Source organism: Erythrolamprus reginae, chromosome 1, assembly GCF_031021105.1.
Source record: "Erythrolamprus reginae isolate rEryReg1 chromosome 1, rEryReg1.hap1, whole genome shotgun sequence".
Taxonomy (NCBI): Eukaryota; Metazoa; Chordata; class Lepidosauria; order Squamata; family Dipsadidae; genus Erythrolamprus; species Erythrolamprus reginae.
The window spans coordinates 169,157,157-169,177,811 of record NC_091950.1 but is presented as its reverse complement, the minus strand read 5'-3'; the positions used below and the strand labels follow the sequence as shown (position 1 = coordinate 169,177,811).

At 36.7% G+C, this 20,655-nt stretch overlaps 1 protein-coding gene across 1 annotated transcript in view; it reads left to right on the top strand.

Annotated features, from left to right (window-relative positions):
* The window catches only part of VWDE (von Willebrand factor D and EGF domains), a 332,452-nt gene that overhangs the window by 234,693 nt on the left and 77,104 nt on the right, over positions 1-20,655 (top strand). Inside the window, exons 22-23 of the mRNA XM_070753903.1 lie at positions 6,333-7,130; positions 20,402-20,497. Coding sequence (XP_070610004.1) covers positions 6,333-7,130; positions 20,402-20,497 — 894 coding nt within the window. The remainder of the gene's footprint in view (positions 1-6,332; positions 7,131-20,401; positions 20,498-20,655) is intronic.

The following is a 20,655-nucleotide window of genomic DNA, read 5'->3' as shown; positions in this document are numbered from 1 at the left end:
AAACATACCTAATACTTGTTCTTCTCCTTATTTTCCCAACAACCCAGTGAGATGGATATAATTGATAGAGTAACTGATCCAAAATCATCCAGCCTGTTTTCATGCCTAAAATGGGACTAGTTTCTAGGTCTGCTTCCTTAACCACATTAAACTGCCTCAATGCATTTTAACTATGTAATAATATTAAAAATCATAACCCAATAAAAACCAGACATTTTTTAAAAGCTGCAGTTAACACAAAAAACAACGTATGATCTAAAATTCTAGAAAAACTCCAGCTATTGTAACAATGAAAAATGTATCAAACATTCCCAGACAGGCCTGACACTTCAGAGAGGAGGTAGAATACAGAGTAAGGTGTCCTTCAAAGATTGATGTAGGCAGTTTTCAATGCAAACAGGGAGCAATTTAAATATCTTCTCTCCAAAGCAATTATATATTTAAGAGTAAGTATTATTGAATCAAAAACAGGCTTCGTATCGGGCGATCTTTAGAATGCATTCCAAGCTCTGTGGAAAAACTGTTATAGTAATTTAACCTGGAGGTAATGTAGAACAGGTATCTAATCATTCAATTTTCTGTCCCAGCAAATAATGAAAAGGCTGATAAAAATCAATTTGAATTCCTGGCAAGCAGATAATCATACAATTAAATAAACAGATGCTTAAACACAATGACTTGAAGGAATATTGGCTATATTTATGAAACTACTCTCTAACAGCAACAATATAAAACACGGGCAGGCTGTGATCTTTTTGGCTTGTATGTTAATTCTCTCTGGGCTATTATGGCTGCTCAGAAGGCATCCAAAAGGGACAAGGCCAGGGGTGGGTTCCTCCCAGTTCGGATCAGTTTGTGCGCATTGGTAGCAAACCGCTGGTGATATCACAATGACTCCCACAACACTCCCACCCCGGTCACATGATTGTCAATGGTAGTAAAAAAAATTGGAATTTGGAACCCATCCCTCGACAAGGCTTGCGACCATGAATTGCTAGGCAAGCAGCAGAACAGTCATTCCTTACATGTGCAAGATCGTAAACCAACAAACATAGCAATGACTAGTAGATGTTATGACAACCACTGTTGACCTGCTATGTTTTTTCTTTCATCAGCAGGGGAATATACTTAGCTTAGAACCACAAATGAGACCAAAATTTCCCTCGTAAGAGAGTTATGCCCATTTTATGACCTTTCTTGCCACAGTTGTTAACTGGATCAGTGCAGTTGTTAATAACACGGTTGTGAAGTGAATCTGGCTTCCCCATCGACTTTGTCTGAAGGTTGCAAAAGGTGGATCATGTGACCCCATGACACTGCAACTGCCATGAATATGAACCACCGGCCAAGCATCTGAATTCTGATTGTGTCACCATGGGGATGGTGCAATGGTCATAAGTGTGAAAAATGGTTGTAAGTCGCTAAATGAATGGGTGTAAATAAAGGATGCTGCCCTGCTGCTTTATTTTGCTCTGTAATGATGGGAAAATGTTCTCCTTTCCTTCAGCATTCCCAATTACAGTTGGGAATAGTATATTCTCCTTTCCTTCAGCATTCCCAATTATAGTTGGCTCAGGGAAGAGAGGGAGAGAGAACACTAGTAAAACTCCAGCAATTGTAACAATGAAACTGTATCAATGATCCCCAGACAGGCTTTCTGATTGTCCAGAAAGGAAGAAAAAGAATGAGTTACCATATTTTCAGAATATAAAACAAATCTTTTCCCCAAAAAATAGGCTGAAAATTTGGGTATGTATGTATGTATGTATGTATGTATGTATGTATGTATGTATGTATGTATTATTATTATTATTATTATTATTATTATTATTATTATTATTATTATTATTATTATTATTTAGATTTGTATGCCACCCCTCTCTGAAGACGTGGAGCGGCTCACAATAACAAAACAGTACGAATCCAATGATTAAAAGCAATTTAAAACCCTTAATATTAAAAACAGTCATACATCTCAGACAAACCATACATAAAATGGAAACGGCCCAGGGGAATCAATTTCCCTATGCCTGACAGCAGTTTTTTCAGCCCTAACCAGGTGCTAATGTTCTTCCTGGCTTGCAGGATTTTTTTCATTCCTACTGCCCCTGAAGAAGTGTGGGGAAGTAGCTCTAAGTCTTTGCAGGCTTGTTTTCATTCCTACTCCCTCCAAAGAAGATTTTTTTCAGCCCTTACCAGGGGATAAAATAATGTGCTGAAGTTGACCAGACTAAGGATGCTAGCCAGATGAATACCTGGTAGGTAGATTTCCCCCCCCCCTATTTTCCTCCCCAAAAACTAAGATGCGTCTTATACTCCAAAAATGGTACGTAGAAAGAGACCACAAGAAGGTAAAAAGTTTATTTTTTACCACTGAGCCCCAAGAACAAAAGTGCAAATTACATTCCTCAAGGGTTTTTATTATTTATTTATTTATTTATTCATTTATTTATTCATTTATTTATTCATTTATTCATTCATTCATTCATTCATTCATTCATTTATTTATTAGATTTGTATGCCGCCCCTCTCCGCAGACTCAGGGTGGCTCACAGCAGGATACAATTCATGACAAACCTAAATATAATTTAAGATTTTTTTTAAGAAAAAAACCCATTTACTAAACAAACATACACACAAACATACCATGCATAAATTGTACATGCCCGGGGGAAGTGATTCAGTTCCCCCATGCCTGACGACAAAGGTGGGTTTTAAGGAGTTTACGAAAGGCAGGGAGAGTAGGGGCAGTTCTAATCTCTGTGGGGAGTTGGTTCCAGAGAGTCGGGGCCGCCACAGAGAAGGCTCTTCCCCTGGGGCCCGCCAACCGACATTGTTTAGTTGACGGGACCCGGAGAAGGCCCACTCTGTGGGACCTAATCGGTCACTGGGATTCATGCGGCAGAAGGCAGTCTCGGAGATATTCTGGTCCAGTGCCATGAAGGGCTTTAAAGGTCATAACCAACACTTTGAATTGTGACCGGAAACTGAGCGGCAGCCAATGCAGACTGCGGAGTGTTGGTGAAACATGGGCATACCTAGGTAAGCCCATGACTGCTCTCGCAGCTGCATTCTGCACGATCTGAAGTTTCCGAACACTTTTCAAAGGTAGCCCCATGTAGGGAGCATTACAGTAGTCAAACCTCGAGGTGATGAGGGCATGAGTGACTGTGAGCAATGAGTCCCGGTCCAGATAGGGCTGCAACTGGTGCACCAGGCAAACCTGGGCAAACGCCCCCCTCACCACAGCTGAAAGATGGTTCTCTAAAGGTTATTTTTCTCATGTCACTGTCCTTTGCCAGAGTCTCTTTAAAGCAGGGTGTCAAACTCAATTTGATTGCCTGATGCAGCAGGGTTGTGTTTGACCTATATGGGGGATATAGCCAGGATAGGTGTGGCCAGCTTGATGTCACTCATGTGATCAAATGTCACTTTTGCTAGTCATTTGTTTTGCTAGCACTCTGCCAGTGAAAATGGAGCTTGTGCATGGCCCACCTGAGCTCCGTTTTCACTGACATAGGGCAGCAGGCCAGTCTTTCGCTGTTTCCAGGGCGGTCCTGCAGGCCAGATCTAAGCATCCCATGGGCCGCATCCAGCCCACAGACCTTGAGTTTGACACCTCTGCTTTAAAGCGTGCTGTAGTTTATAATGGATCTTGGCCTGGCCCTTACATCCTATGGTTTCCTAAATGCACAAAGTTTTGTATTCTCCACAAGATCCACAAAACTATTTTGACCAAATTCTTGTATTTGAAAGAGAATGCCAAGCAAACATCTCTTTTCCTTATTTCCATATTTATGCAAGAGTTAAAGACAGGAATATATCCAAATCTGCATCAGATGTTTTTTTAATCTATTTATATATACAAGCACATTAATTAATCTATCCTGACAGACTATACAAAATAATGTTGCTTTGTGAAGGGAATGCAGATTTCATTTCGACCTTGGGGCATTTTATGCCATCACCATTATTTTTCATCTTCTTCAATTATATGATAGCACATTGGGACAAGTATAACCAGTTTAGGTTCGTCAATGTAGAATGTATAATACGTCTTAAGATATTGAAGATTGTTTGAAATAAAAGAAAAAGATAAAGCTGTTGATCTCGGGTGATCTTTCAGTGTTAACCCTTCTTCATAGTTTAATAAAAATGTCATTTAAAATAAAATACTGCTCTGATTCTAATTTCTACTTGTGAAACCCACTTTCTTCTTAGCTTTTGTAAATTATGTAGCATTTTAAGTAATGTGATTATCCTTGCTACTGAAAGTACAGTACAATATTAAATGGAAAAGAAAGAAGGAGACCCTATTTTGCCACTTGCTGTTTTAAACAGACATGTCTATCACACAGTTAGTGGAATATTTTATTCATTAATTCAAAAACTCCTTAGAAACTTATATTGGCAAGCAAAGTGAAAAAGATCCTATTACACTACAATACAATATGACTAATTCAATTCAACTTCATCTGGGAATGTATTAATTATATATTCAATGGAAGATGATACTGTAGGTTTCGCTGAGAATATGATATAGTATATGGTAATGACCTTTAAAGCCCTACATGGCATTGGACCAGAATACATCCGGAACCGCCTTCTACCACACGAATCCCAGCGGCCGATAAGGTCCCACAGATTTGGCTTTCTCTGGGTCCCGTCGACCAAACAATGTCGTTTGGTGGGCCCCAGGGGAAGAGCCTTCTCTGTGGCGGCCCTGGCCCTCTGGAATCAACTCCCCCCAGAGATTAGAACAGCCCCCACCCTCCTTGTCTTTCACAAATTACTCAAGACCCACCTTTATCGCCAGGCATGGGGAACTGAAACATCCTCCCCCAGGCTTTTATATTTTATGTTTGGTATGTATGTGTTGTATGGTTTTAAATTGTTGGGGTTTTAGATATGTTTTATTTTAATATTAGATTTGTTTCACTGTTATATTGTTTCTATTACTGTTGTGAGCCGCCCCGAGTCTTCGGAGAGGGGTGGCATACAAATCTAATAAATAAATAAATAAATAAATAAATAAATAAATAAATAATAATAATAATAATAATAATAATAATAATAATAATATAGGGTAGAATATAAATATTTTAAATGAATAAAAAATTTAAAAATCAATAACTTGTGTAGGAAATTAGGAAAAAATATTTCAACTGGTACTACTACTAATAACAATGTAGGGACAATTCTGAACTTATCAGAATAGCTGACTGACTAGGGTTTTACAGTGCTTTTATTTCATTGCAGTACTGATACTCAATGTTAATTTGGGGAAGATATTGCATAGGAAAGAATTAGCTGTTTCATTAAGTGTTCCTTTGAATAAGGACTTAGCCATGTTGGGAATATAATTTCAAAATCAGAAGTGGATAGAAAGGTCCTTCCAAGTGAAAAAAAATGGTTATTTTCAAACTTTAGTGGAATAGACAGAATTTCTGAAGGCTGACAAATATATTTAAGATACATATCAAATCTGGAAAATACAGCAGTCTCTAGTAAAAACAACATTCTGGATGGCAAAGAGCTGGATTTCCCTCCAACCTTTGAGATGGGGTGAGTTGGAAGAGTGTGTTGTGGATTGCTTCAGGGAAGTTTAGTTGTGGCACTAGATTTCTCTACAGATAATCACAATCAAAAGTATTTGAGATAAATTTATCCCCGGCATATTAAATAGAGGAGCATATTTATTAAAGTGCTAATTGATCTTTAAAGTCTGACTGACTTAAGAACTGTCTCTGTTGTTACAAACGTCTTCAGCCATTAAGTGTTTCTGTTGTCAGAAGGTCATCTGTTTTATAGATGGGTGAACTGTCTTCTGCGTTATTCGCAATGCAGGAATTGTTTTCAGGCTCCATAATGTGTTCTTTTCAGGAGCTGTTTGACCATTTAGAAAATCTGAGAAGAGACATAACTCCTCTTAATAGGTAGCTGATTTTAGCATTTTGTATATTTTGTAGTGATTTTACAGTCTTGTCTTGGCATATTTGGATCTTTTGCCGTGTAAGGATGATAGAATCCTGGTGACGTTCCGATGAGGTCCCATTCATCATATTGAGTTTGCACAAGCACAAAGCCGAAAGCACCAGACTGGAGATGACAAGTGAGAACTCGTTGAAATGTCACCAGGATTCTACCAACCTCACACAGGAAAAGACCCAAATATGTCAAAACCTATCTACCTATATCCGTGAAAAATCTATGAAATCTAATATATGTGTGTGTGTGTATAATCAGAGAGGGAAAGGAGAGGGAGGGTGGAGAGAGAGAGAGAGAAGAGCAAATATATAATATTTTGTGCTGATCCATCTTTTTTCATTTAGTATCAAGTTCTGCAAAACGTCTACCTCTGGAAGTCCCTGGGGAAGCCAAAATCTCCTTTGCCCAAGGTGTTACTAAGAATTTACAAGATATTGATTCTGCATCTTCACAAGATCATATTCCAAAATTAGAAACAAGTTTCCATACAGCAAGATATCCCTTAACTATTGACATTCAACCTCCCTTCAAAGAAAGAGTGGTGCCTCTGTCTTTTACACCATCTATAGGAAAATCCTTTCCAATAAAAAATGTCACCCAAGGAGATCGTCTTCAAAAAAATGAAGCTACTGAAAATCTAAAAGATTATAAACTGCAGGTTCAAGAGGGTATTACAAGGAATATTTCCAATCAAGACGTCATTGGCACAAGGCTACATGCTATTCAACAGAGCCATACTTCAACTAATCTGTCACTTTCTGGAAAATCTCTTGGGATTTCAGCTACCGAGACTAATTCTGACCATGGTTCTAAAGCAAAGTATTTGAGAAAGTCTTTGTGGACCACACTGTTGCTGTCACCTTTCCATCGGAAAACGCCATTTTCTCTTCGTGTAAATCAAGGTAGCCAGGCACAAGGGAGCTCTTTGCAGTCAAGAATTTCAGGAAGGACGGCTTCATTCAGAAAGTCTTATGCCTCAGGTGTAAACCATTTGGTAATTGATTGGAGATCATTTAATAAGCGAGTCAACTGTGCAAATATGCCATGTTTCCCTGGTGTGCCCTGTGAATCAACAACGCCTCAGGCATTCAAATGTGGACCCTGCCCCTATGGATACAGTGGTGATGGAATACAATGTTATGGTAAGAATTTTTTGAGAGGGCGGTGAGAGGGGAGAAGAGATTATTAGCAAAATCAATTCATGATTAATTATTAGGGGTATTAAGAATATTAACATTACATGTGTCCTATTAAACACATGTAGCCTGGCATACCACATGCATTAATAGATTTAAAAAATTATTCCAATACTAGTGTTGGAAACTATGGGGAAATGGATTACCAGAAGACAATCCCCTAAATAATTTAAATTTTGATGTCAATCTTCTCAGACGTTTTCATACTATTCCCATGTTGACAATAATATATATCTATAGTTGTTAAATATAAGTAAATTATAAATTTGGTGCGCTACCTTCAGTGCTTGCCTGGGGAAAAAAACAATATAAATTGAATGGGGAAAAGTCCAATAAAGTAATAATTAAGACAAACCCAAAAATGCAGATCCTGATCATCCCTCCCTCCCCCCTCTCTCCCCAAATATACGTGTGTGAGAGAGAGGGAGAGAGAGAGAGAGAAAGAGCGAGGGAGAGATGAAGAGAGAAAGGGAGATTGATTCAACTAGAATCAAGGATGATAGATATTATTGTAGATATTTTTTAGTTATATTTTTGAAACCTTATTTCCTTTCTTTTTAACCTTAATGAAAACAGCATTGTTGAAGAAAGAGAATGTGAATACTGTATATAGTTTGCCATGTCCACTTACATTATATTAATAAAAAGTTATTTACTCTGAAATAAAAAATGGAACACAACTTTGTAGTTAAGAAAAATGAAATATGCCAGTTCTGTACCTATTATGGTACAAACTACAAATTACAGTATATTAACATCAGGTACTTGGGTATTTTTCCCAGTCTCATGGATCATGTAATAGTATTACATAATGGCATGGTACATGAGACAATAATTGAGGATAGCAAATGGAGACATTATATGAGGGAGAAAAAGCTGAATACTTCAAAATTTAGATTTTAGCTACAGAATGATACTACAGAATTCTGTATAGCTACAGAATTATACTACAGAATTCTTTAGTCAGAATTATAGATCTGTCTAGAAATAGAACCTATTGTCAATTCAAAAAATATGGCATAAATGAATATAGTTCAATGCACTGTACTTTTGTATTAAATCATGCATGGGTAATGTATAACTTAAAAGGAAAAAAATGCTTTTGAATTCTATCAGTAATACCCCGAAGAGAAAATTACACTTATCATTTAAAATTCTATACATGACTTTAGGGAACATAATTACAGTGCATATTTCTGAGAGAGAATATTAAATTGGGTGGTTCTACAAGCCTCATCACTACCAGGGATCATTAGAAGGGTGAGATGCAAAGACAGAGATATACGTGAATCATTTTTCTTTGTGCATATAGTTCTGAATGAAGGTTATAAAAGTATGTGGCTCCTATGTGATCTTCAGAATATATTGACCATAAGTTTGGCTTCATCACTATATCACTAATGACATGTTATATGATGAGACCTGTTTAGTTTTGGGAATAATGACAGGAGACAGACTTCAAGGAACACTTCATTACTAGGCAACTTCTCTGTAGCTAGTCCTTTTATAGGGAGCTGTCAGATGCCTCATTTTCCTGCTCAAACACCGGACCTGGGTGAAACCATGTATACAATTTAATACATAACAAGATATTTGGGGGTTTTTTTTAAAAAAAAATCTTCACGCAGCTTATGTGACTGCTCTCTTATTTTGTTTCAACACAATTTTCTTCATGACCTTGTTAAGAGTTGTCCAGAAGTTTCACTAAATATTCAATGTTCTAAAAAAAAAAAAACCCCAACCCCAACATTCTACTCCAAACTGGTGATTTTAATTTTCATTTAATTTTCATTTCAAATTAAACAGGCAGAATTGTTGCAATAATCAAATCATTACAACCATTAAGGCGACTTACCGTTTATTTTATAAGATGCCTGATGTACTGGGATTTCCCCTTATTTTTCTCTAAGAATAACACACATAGACGATAGAAAACATATTTTAGAACATAGCTTAGAAGATGGCAAGTGTTTCTTGCATTTATTGATTTGAAGAAGTTGGATGTGGTAAGAGACAAAACAAAAGAAGAGTTGAAAAATCAATCTTGTTAAAGGACGCAGAATGTTGCCACTTAGTCTTTACTCAGATGTTACAAAAATCGTAGTGAAAGTATTTATTCCTAGAAACATCCAACATAACTTCAACTTCAATTGAGTCTCATTTAAATGGTTTTGCTAGAAGCACTGAAAAAAAAACAAGAGAAGGGTTTGTTTTGTTAATTTTATTTGCTGAATCTGACCCCCCACAGCAATGCACAGTTAAAATGGGCTTATATTAATCCAACAGTCTCTAAATGCTTCTCTCTGCCTAATTCTGGGCAAACTTTAAATGTGTGATTTAGGGTTAGGGTTATTTAGTCCATCTGTCTGGAGGGCGTTTGACCTGGTAACACCTGATGAAGTGGACAAGGCCATTGGAGCTTTGAGTTCCGCCACCTGCTTATGGGACCCGTGTCCCTCCTGGCTGGTTTCAGCCTGCAGGGAGGTGACATGGAGCTGGGTCCAGGAGATTACCAATGCTTCATTGAGGGAGGGATCCTTCCTTGTGCACCCCCTCCTCAAGAAGCCTTCCCTGGACCCAGCTATATATAAGAACTATCATCCTGTCTGTCATTTAATGTTTTCAATATTCTTTTTTATTACTATTATTTACTATTTACTATTACTCTATTATTTAATATTACTATTTATTATTTACTATTATCTTGGTGAAAACTTTGTAGATGATGAAAGAAGGGTTATCGGGCTATAGTTCTTTAAATCATTTTGTGATCTTGGGCTCCTTTCTTGCGTATAAGAATCACTAAAGCATTTTTCCATGCATCAGGTAATTTTTTCTTCCCTGATACATCTCTAGTACAGTATCTTGTGTAAATTTTGACCACCAGCCTTCTGCATTTCAACTCTAACACAGTCATTTCCGGATGTTTTGCCAGTTTTCATTGATTTTGTAGCACTTGATACCTCCTCCACTAGGATATCTGGTATTTCCTTTTTCATGGATGTTGTTACTTTTGCATGACTTTAATCTTTGCATAGCCCTGAATAGAATTTTCCAATTATTTCTAACATTTCCTGGCTTGTTCTACACACAAAGCCATCTTCACTGCAAAACCTTTTCTTGCATTTATAAGCTTGCATTTTGCTCTATTAATCCCTTTGTTTTCTCAATTGCCTTTTTCACGAGCTTCTCATTAAATTGACATGTTTCTTCTTGGATTTGTTTTCTTATGGATTTGCAAAGTTCAATTTATTACTCCAGTTTATTAGTGAAATTTCTGGTATTCTTCATTCTTCATTGTTTTTTCCTTAAATCAATAGTTTCATCAGACCTTTTTTGACTGTATGAAGTAGTTTTCTGACATGGCTATAGATGTAGCAGATTCAAGGATGTTTTTAACTATATGTTCATTTTGGTCCATAATAGCCATCTTTTCCAAATCTTGCAATAGAGCAAAACAATTTGATAAGATTAATATCAAAAATCACTATTCTTCTCCAACAGTTTATCACTCCACTTTTTATCTTTATTTTTCATGACCTCTTTATCGCTTTCATTCACACTTTTTGATAGTTATCTTCATTTTAGCTTATACTATTTTATGGTGACTTCCAACGTTAAAACAATTGATAACAGTATAATTGCAGAATATGGTTTTATCACTTGACATGTTGTAGTCAATTTTGCTTGTCTACCCAGATGGACTCTTCCATATCCATTTTCTGCTAACCTTTTTCTTGTAAAATGAGTTCAAGATATAAAGTTCCTGCCCTTTAGCAAAATCTACTAGTCTGTCATCTCTGTTATCTCATTCATATGAACCAGTTGCTTTTTCTCCACATATAGTTCTTCCTATTCTTACGTTAAAGTTACCCATTATTATTTTGTATCAGCATTTTTCTTTCTCTTCAAGGCAAGCCACATCATTGACTTCATCATCATTATAGCTTATTTTTGGCTCATAAGCTTAGATGATTTGAAGCTTGTATTGTTTATTCAATTTTGTGGTGCATCGGACTATTCTATCTCATATATAGTTTCAAATTTTACCACAGAGTCTTTTAGCTTTTGTTTGATGACAAAAACCAATTCTGCCGCATTTTCCATGTTTGGTACGTCTAGTGTATAATAAATGCCCAGGCTTATCAAATTAACTAAATTTTTGTGTTTTCATTTTGTTTCACATAATCTAGTGAAATTCCAATGCATGTTGTTGAGTTCAATCATCAGTTCTTCTAGTCAAGCATCAGTTTTCATTGTTTATATATTGATCGTTAGTAAAAACAGCTAACAGTATACTCATTTATTGACAGTTTAGATTATAAAGTACAATAATGCTTTTAAAAAATGGCAGTCTTTCAACCACTGAAGCCAATAACCACTAATTTTCTATACTTCCTTAATGCATATTGACTTTTTATTTGCATATTTCACTATGTACAGCTGTGCATTTTAGTATTGGTTAACATATAACAGGAAAATTCTGGATCAATTCTTGAGTACTCAGCACTCACATATCTATGGGGAAAAATAATACACATTGGTGTGAAATATGGCAAACACCTTTTGTAAATGCTTATGCATATATATATATATACTGTATATATTTCTCCCTTAATATTTACTACTTATATTCTATGTAGAATAATTAAAAAACCAACAGATTCAAATCTGAGATTTTCAATAATTTCTCATGAGCACATATCCTACTGTTCTTCATGATTGCAACAATTAATTTCTTAACATATGAAATAGACTAGACCCATACAAATGAATTCCTTTCTCCAGGTTAAAAAAAAATCTAAGCTATAATTCAGATTTTTCTTTTCTTAGTAGTTTTATGCATCCTGTGCTAATACACAAAAATATGTGTAATTTTTTTAAATAGGCATTTTCTCTTGCACATCTTTACATCTGTGACCACTTCTTTCTTACCTTTGTGTTCCAGAAAATGCAAATCACATCAAGATCAAAAGTTTGACTTAATCATATTTATCTAGATATAAATAGTGATACAAAACAAACTACAAAATGGAATCAAATTCTTAAATCAATACTATGAATTGATTCTTGATGCATTAAGATTTTAAAGAACTATAATCTAAATAAATGAGTATTCTTTTCCAGGCCAGTGGATGGGAAGAAATATAGGCTAATTATATTATAATCCACAACTAACATAATCAAGAAAATCAATTTTTATTATAAATACAAAGGAAATAATTGTGTTTTATTCATAATTCTTCACCTTCTGAAAAGAAGTAATCTATGTTGGATTTTTATAATCAACTTTCTAAATATACAAAGATAAGGATTATAAATACTTTCTGCAAAAGAAGACTAAATAGGGATAAATATTCATGGCTAGGATGAATGTTATTTATTTGCAGTTATGCTTTGTGCCTTGCCTTTCTATTCTAGTGAATAATCAAGATGGCTAAATTATAATAATATAGTATACACTACAATTAATAGTAAACTTAATGCTAAAATCAATTAGCAATAATGAGCTTAGCAAAAGCAAAATATTTTACAGATGTTCTAAATACTGAGAAAAAGCCAAAATAGTTGTTTCATAAATGAGAACAACACAAGAAAAGGTCCTTGTATAGTACTAGAAAGTATGGGGGGGGGGGATAAGCAAAAGAGTCTTGTGTTCAAATCCCAATAGCTGAACAGTTTCATCATGGGAAAGTTAATCTCTATAATAGGCTCTACAAGTGTGCCCAGTAAACAATTGTTGATTTTGCAGTACCAGCAGTAATGATCCTTTACCTTGTACAGGTTAGCAGCTTTGCTGATACAATTTGTACAAGCTGCTGTTTCTGCACATTTTTCAAAGATAGTACCAGCTTAAATATTTATTTATTTACATTTATAAGCCACCCTTCTCCAATGGACTCAGGGCAGCATGCAAGATAAAAGCAATTACAAAATTTTAAAATCCTGAAATCATTCAACCAGAACACATCCAATACCACAAACATACTAACAGATGGAGCAGAGTGTTCACGCTCAATGGTTCCAGGCCTGCCAGCAAAGGCATGTTTTTAAAGCCTTTTGAAAGGCCAGGAGGGGGAGGGGGCTGTACGAATCTCAGGGTGGGGAGTTGATTCTAGAGGACTGGAGCTGCCACAGGGAAGGCCCTTCCCCTTGGCCCCACCAGTCGACACTGCTTGGCTGAAAGGACCTGAAGAAGGCCGATTCTGTGGGATCTGACCAGCTGGTGGGATACAGAATGTGTAATAGTTTTTGGAGAGCGGCGGCATACAAATCTAATAAATTATTAATTAATTATTAATAATAATACCAATGAAATATAACCAAGGCTTTGAGAATCAACACCAAATTTATTCAGGCCAGAAGCTTACCAGCATTCTTATATTGTGAGTTTGCTTTTTCAGAGGGAGAGTTATTCAATCTCCAAGATCTCTTTTCCTATTTACCAAGAGTATCTTGGTTTCTCTGGTTTTAATTGAGTAGGTTCTCCCTTATCCTCCCAATTATCAGATTTAGGCAATGCTTAACTTATTGATTGCTCTTTCAGTTAACTGATAAGGAGCAATACTGATGACACCACACTCTAAATCTCTTTATGACCTTCTCCAGCAGTTTAATGAATAAAATGCAAGATAAGATGCAACCCTGTGGGACACCGCAGGTCAACAGCCTAGTGTCAAGCAATAATTCCATTATATGAGCTCCTGGCATCAGAGTGAACTATTGTAAATCTGTGTTCCCAAAGACTTGGCACCCAGTTGAAGCAGAAGAATACTGTTGCTGATGACAATGAACCGTTGAGAATTCCAAGGCACTTAGCATTTTCTCCAAAATAATCAAATCATTGATTGAATTAGATCCAAATAATTAGAATCCTTCATAAGTATCTTGAGGATGAGAGTATCACCTTCTTGATCCTCTTTTTCAGAAATTATATTTATGGGATAGGCCCACAGTTTGTAGATACATTATTCGAGGTCAAAGGTGTACTTTTTATTTTTATTAGAAATCTTAAAAGTGCCTCCTACAGGCAAGGAGAAACATATTTCATCGTTGTTCATTTCAATTAGTCATGTTTCCAAAGTTATCCTAGTTAATTTAATTAAATAAATAAGATCTTGGATAACTTAGGCACATTTCTATATAAACTACTCTTCATGTGGTATTTGTGAGAATGGTTTGAACCCATATAAAACTATATATAACATGAGTTTCACATAGTTATTCTGCACTTTCAGATCATCAATCCCATCCAAACAGAATATGTTGGGCCAACTCTATTATTGGAGACAAATTCATGGACGTCAAAGAAGACATGAAATCCCAGATTGTTCTTGTTTGGACAATACCAGCATGCACATTATAATCCTCCTGGACAAGAAACCCCAGATAATCTAAGGACATATTAGAGATCATCCATTCATTTATATTATTATTTTACAAATAACCCAATGTATCTAATCCAGTTCCTCTTCCTATCTTCACCAAAACAAAAACAACCCTGTGTGATGGCTTGGGCTAAGAGTGAATTTCTGCCCAAAGTCACCCAGCTGACTTCCATGGCTAAGGTGGACTTGACCTCTTTATCTGTTGCTTTGCAGTTTGGTACCTTAACCATTACGCCATCTTGATTTCTTCCTATAGGCTGCAATGGGAATGAAAGGGCAGTCAATCATCAACCTCCAATTCTTTCTTGCAATAATTTTTCCTACCATATTTAGCTTTGCTTTGCTCAGTCACAGAATATTTTCTGTTCTTCATTTTCCCCAGACACTGTATTCTTCATGAAGCCAACAATATTTCTCCCACACTTTCCTAGTACCCACAAAAAATGTTGTGGTGCAAAAAGAAAACAAAAGGGTCACTTGGACGGAGGCCTCAGGCATCTAATGTACAGTGGTACCTGTACCTAAGAACACCTCTACTTAAGAACATTTCTAGATAAGAACTGGGTGTTCAAGATTTTTTCCCCTCTTCTTAAGAACCATTTTCTACTTAAGAACCCGAGGCCGGAAAAATTTTCCAGGAAATTTGAGAGCGGCGTGAAGGCCTGGCCAGTTTCCTGCCATTCCCTCTTTAATCCTGGCCATCTTGGGCTTTTCTGGGCTGCCAAAGGAGCCTTTCGGTGGTGCTTAAGAAGGCTTTGGCAGTCCAGAGTGAACGAAGCATTTTCCTTTCTCTGGGTGCTTGGAGAGGGAATAAACCACTTCGCTGTGGTGACTCCCTCTCACTGCCTCCCATACACCCAATGGGAGGTTGCCTCCTGGATTGTCTGGGCATGGAAAGGCAAAAAGGGGTGCTTCACCCCAGCCAGATCAACTCGGCTTCAGCCAAACTGAGGAGTCACCACCACAGTGAAGGAAAGGCTCCGGCTACAAAGTGAGTGAGTGAAAAGAGAAGGGAGCCCTTCAACATGGGAAGGAAGAGGAAGCAGGTAGTAGCAGCAGCAGCCACCTTTTGGTCAAAGGAGCAGGAGGTTTCCCCCCTCTTGCCCACCTGGGTTTCTCTCTCTGGTGCAGTGTATGGAAAGCAGGCTTGCATCGAGTGTATGGGAGGCGCATGCTCCTCCTCGCAGCCTCAGAGTCCCTCTTTTTTTTTAAGCCTTAAAGTTTTGGATTTTTTTGATACCCCTCACTTCATCTTCTTCCTTTGGCAGCAACTGTCCTCCTCCTCTTCTTCCTCCTCCTCCTCTCTCCCAAATTCCAAGCTTTTATTTCTTTCCTATTGGGTTTGCACACATTATTTGCTTTTACATTGATTCCTCTGGGAAAAATTGCTTCTACTTACAAACTTTTCTACTTAAGAACCTAGTCATGGAACGAATTAAGTTCTTAAGTAGAGGTACCACTGTATTTAATCAAAAGCTGATCCTGTGAGAAATCTGTTTTCCACAGGTAATAGCAGCTAGATGAGACAACAGAAGTTCATTTTCATACTCTCTGGCCCAAATGGCAGTTTTATTTTTAGTGTCCACTTACTGGGAGCTATAAATAAATAAATAAATAGATAAATAAATAAATAAATAAATAAATGTATGAATGAATGAACGAACGAACGAACGAACAAACAAACAAACAAACAAACAAACAAACAAACAAACAAACAAACAAACAAACATTCTTATATTGCTCAAGCCACTGGGAAAATTTATTTTGCTACTATTGGTTCTGCCCGGGCCAGTTAATTGCCAATAATTAATCCACCATTAAGACTCAGATGCAAGGCAACCTTATACGATTGTCTTTATAAAGAAACATGGTAAAAAAACAGAGATGAGAATGCCAGGCCAATTGCCAATTCAGCCATTATCAGCAAAATTCAGAAAGCCGGCCAAAATAGGATTCTAAATGCTCAGTCATTAATTCTCAGCTCTGACAAGCATCTAATATTGGGTCTTTGATGTCCCCATCATCCTCTGACTCAGACATTACCATAGCTGGGGGTTCTACAGTCTCAGGTGGTCTCCCAGGCTCCCCAGGTTCTAACTCCTCTTCACTCTCACTCTCAGACTTAGTTGGCAAAAACACTGGCCTAAGATACCGAGACGGACCCAGCTCATTCTCCTCAAAGTCCGTGACCAGCTGAGCCGTGGGCCATTCATACCACCATTTGTCTAACATCTACAAAATCTATTGTAACTCTTTATATTATTCCATTCAATTAATGTGTACAGTCTTTTTCACTGACTCAAAACATGTAACATTCTTGATTATGTAGCTACTTTATTTCTGCTAATAAGTTAAGATTCAGTTTGAATTTGATGCAAAGAGTAGATTGAATTCAAATTTGTAATGTAATGAGTTGCATGTATAAAATTCCATCAGTTCTTCTGAGCGACTCAAAGACAGTAAATAGAACTGGTTTGATTATTTAGTTCAAATAGATCATTTCATCAAATCATCAAAGCTCTGCACGAAGTTAGAAATTAGTCACCTCCAGATGAGCAGGATATCACGCAAACCTAATAAATTAATAGTTATGCTAGACATTAATGAATAATTTTCTTCAGATACTATTCCCGTACAATATAAATCTATTTTAAATTGTGAGATTGTGGCAACAGCAGTGCCTGTGTTCAGTAATTTTATAAAAATCTCTAATGAGATGTATTTATTCAAGTAAATTCAGCTTATTTATTCAAGTAAATTCAGCTTATTTATTCAAGTAAATTCGGAAGCTGAAGACTAGTTTTCCTTCATTTGAGAATTTTCAAAGTTATAAGCTTATTTTTTTTATGAGTTGCTGCATTCCAGGTACTATAAGTTCAGTCATGCACATACAGTATATTGAAATTTATCTTATTTCAGCATGTATATTTTAAAATGTTTTTTAAAAGAACACAAATACACAGCAGTAGCTTTTGTGAAATTTCAGAGTTGTAAGTGAGAGAGCTGTAAATATGACATGGTATTTTTTTTTAAAAAAAATACATATGAAAAACTTCTCTGTTTAGAAGCAAGAAATATATGTGTAATTTAATTTGTGTCTTGTTTCTTAGTTTCCTAGTTTTACACGATAACTAACTTGTCAAACAGAAATGTAGAAGATGGAATACCTATATGTTTTTCTCCTAGGATTGAGTAGTAGTTGTGTGATTCAGGCAAAATATGTATTTGATTTAAGAAGTGCTACACTCACATCGTCTTATAGTTAAAACCTGTTTTGTCTTCAAATCCAGAGCATTCTACAGGCTTTTTAAAAATCCTTACTCTAAAATAATTTAGTTTGATTTAACTTAGTTCCAAATAAATCAGTGTTACAACCAAGGCATCACAATATGCTTTTGGTTTTGCAGAAAATGCTTACCATTTTCTATTGACATTATAACATGAGAATAGGAACTGCTTTTAAAAAAAAAACATGGAAGTCAAGGCCAGGGAATAAAATATGTCTATGGCTGTAAATCATTTATCTAACTATATTATAATTTTAGAAAAACCTTATAGATATTTTTTATACATCTCTTTCACACTATCATCAATTGCCACATGGTTAGTATGGAGGCAGGCAAGAAGATGCAGGCAGAAAAAGATCACACACAAAAGCTTAGACTCTCTATGGAAAAGTATATGAAATAATAACTCAAATTATTTTGAATACTACAATGCCATACTCTTTAAAACTGAAAATATAATGAGGAGGTAACAGGGAAACTAGTATAGGCGTAATGTGTATATAAGATAAACTAACTTTCTTGTATATTAAGTTTTATTACAACATTCTGACAAAAAAAAACACATTTCACTAGATTGTGAACTAGAACAAAGTTTAAAACTTTCCCAAATTCATCAGCAAATAAGAATGAGAATTAAAAACAAGACCCTAATAACCTCAGTGTTCACCTTAGAGCTACCAATAGCAATTAGGCTTATATACTACTTATATACTATATACTATACAGTGCATTACAGCCCTCTCTGAATGGTTTAGAGAGTCAGAATATTGTCCCCAATAATCTGGGTACTCATTTTGCCCACCTTGGAAGGATGGAAGGCTGAATCAGCCTTGAACATGGTGAGATTCAAATTATCAAATTATCAAAGGCAAATCATGTCAGACTAATCTCATTGATTTCTTTGACTGTGTTACAAAGGTGTTGGATGAAGGTGGTGCCACTGGGACTTGAACCTGCAACCTTTGCCTTGTAAGGCAGAGAATTATCCTCTAGGCTACAGTATCCAATCCCTTCAGCTCTACACCAGGGAAGGGTTACATATTTTTGTGTGGAATCACCCTGGTGTATTGAAGGAACATCACAGCTCCTTATTTGCCTCTCGGCCCATATAAGAGTGTACTAGATGTATAAGAGTGGACTAGATGGACCATGAGGTCTTTTTCTGCCATCAATCTTCTATGTTGCTATGTTTCTATCAAATTGCAATCAGTCAGCAGTTAGCAAAAGTAGCTGCAGTACTGCATACTAACCACAGCACCACCACGGCTCTTATAAAGCTACAAAAACTTCCACTAATCATCCTGAAATCACCCTAATGCTCCTTAAAAATGATTAAATGAGTCATTTAGGGGACAAAGCAAATCCAAATGGAAAAATTTAAGTCACTGTTATTTGGGGTTTTTTTCCATCTTTCCTGCTCAGTCCTATTACATAATGTTATATCAATAGATGCAGCATTATCAATTCCTGCCTTGATCCCTAGCCATCTAATCATAATTCAACTGCAACTGAAATATCACTTTCATTTTATGACAACTTGATAAGCTATGACCTACCGGGACATCATTTAAGAGATATTTCCTTCCCTAAACAGAGAAATAGAATAACCAAGAGTGGCAAAAAAAGCAGTGGGTGGAAAAGTGATTTCCAACTTTCTGCTGGATTCCCCATTGAGTTTCCTTGTGGGAAGATGGCAGTGAGCTTTGGAAATCCTCTTTCTCCCTCCCTTGAATTCCTGCTGGCTTTCCCAATTACTTTGTTTGTGGGAAACCTGTACGCACAACATCAGTGGGAAAACCAGGAGAATTGCAAGTCCTAAGGAAGCAGCTAGGTAAGTGGCAGTGATGTTGAAGCAACCACAACTTCCCCGACTTTAATGCACATGGGAATGGGTCCCGGCATTCTGCAAGTTAGCCCATTTGAGGTATCTTGATTCTATCATTATTGTCCTCTTATGTATTATTTTGCTCAATTGTAAGGTTACAAACAGATGTCAGAGTTTCAGTATTGTATATCAGTGATGGCAAACCTATGGCATGGGTGCCACAGGTGGCATGCGAAGCCATATCTTCTCGCACACAAACCTTTGCCCTAGCTCAGCTCCAACATGCATGTGTGTGCCAGCCAGCTGATTTTTGACTTACACAGAGGCTCTGTGAGGGTGTTTTTGGCCTCCAGAGAGCCTCCGGGGGATGGGGAGGACATTTTTACCTTCCCCTGGCTGGCTCCCATGGAAGCCTTTGGAGCCTGGGGAGGGAGAAAAACAGAGCCTCCTGGGCCCACCAGAAGTTGGGAAACAGGCCATTTCTGGCCACCAGAGGGCCTCTGGGGAGTGGAGGAAGCTGTTTTTGCCCTCCCCGGGCATTGCAATATGGTTCTGGGTGTGTGCGTACACCCTTTCGGCACCCGATGGAAAAAAAGTTCATCATCACTGGTATAGATAAAGCACAGATATGTCAGTGGTAGAATATAGATTAACAGGGTCCTCATTACAGCCAATATATTACAAATTAAGTTATCATTTTCCTGTTCTTTTATATAGCACTTTGCAATCCACTGTGTGAAAATGGAGGTACCTGTATCAGTCACAATATCTGTTCCTGTGCATATGGATTTGTTGGTTCAAGATGTGAAACACGTAAGTATACTATTATGTGTATGTAACTTTATCAATCTTCCCACATTTTGATAGCTAATAAACAAGACAAGAAAGAAGAATGCAAACTTTACACAACAACAGCAATAATAATCATTGGGGAGGACTCAATAGGTAGATAAAAATGCTAAATCCAATCT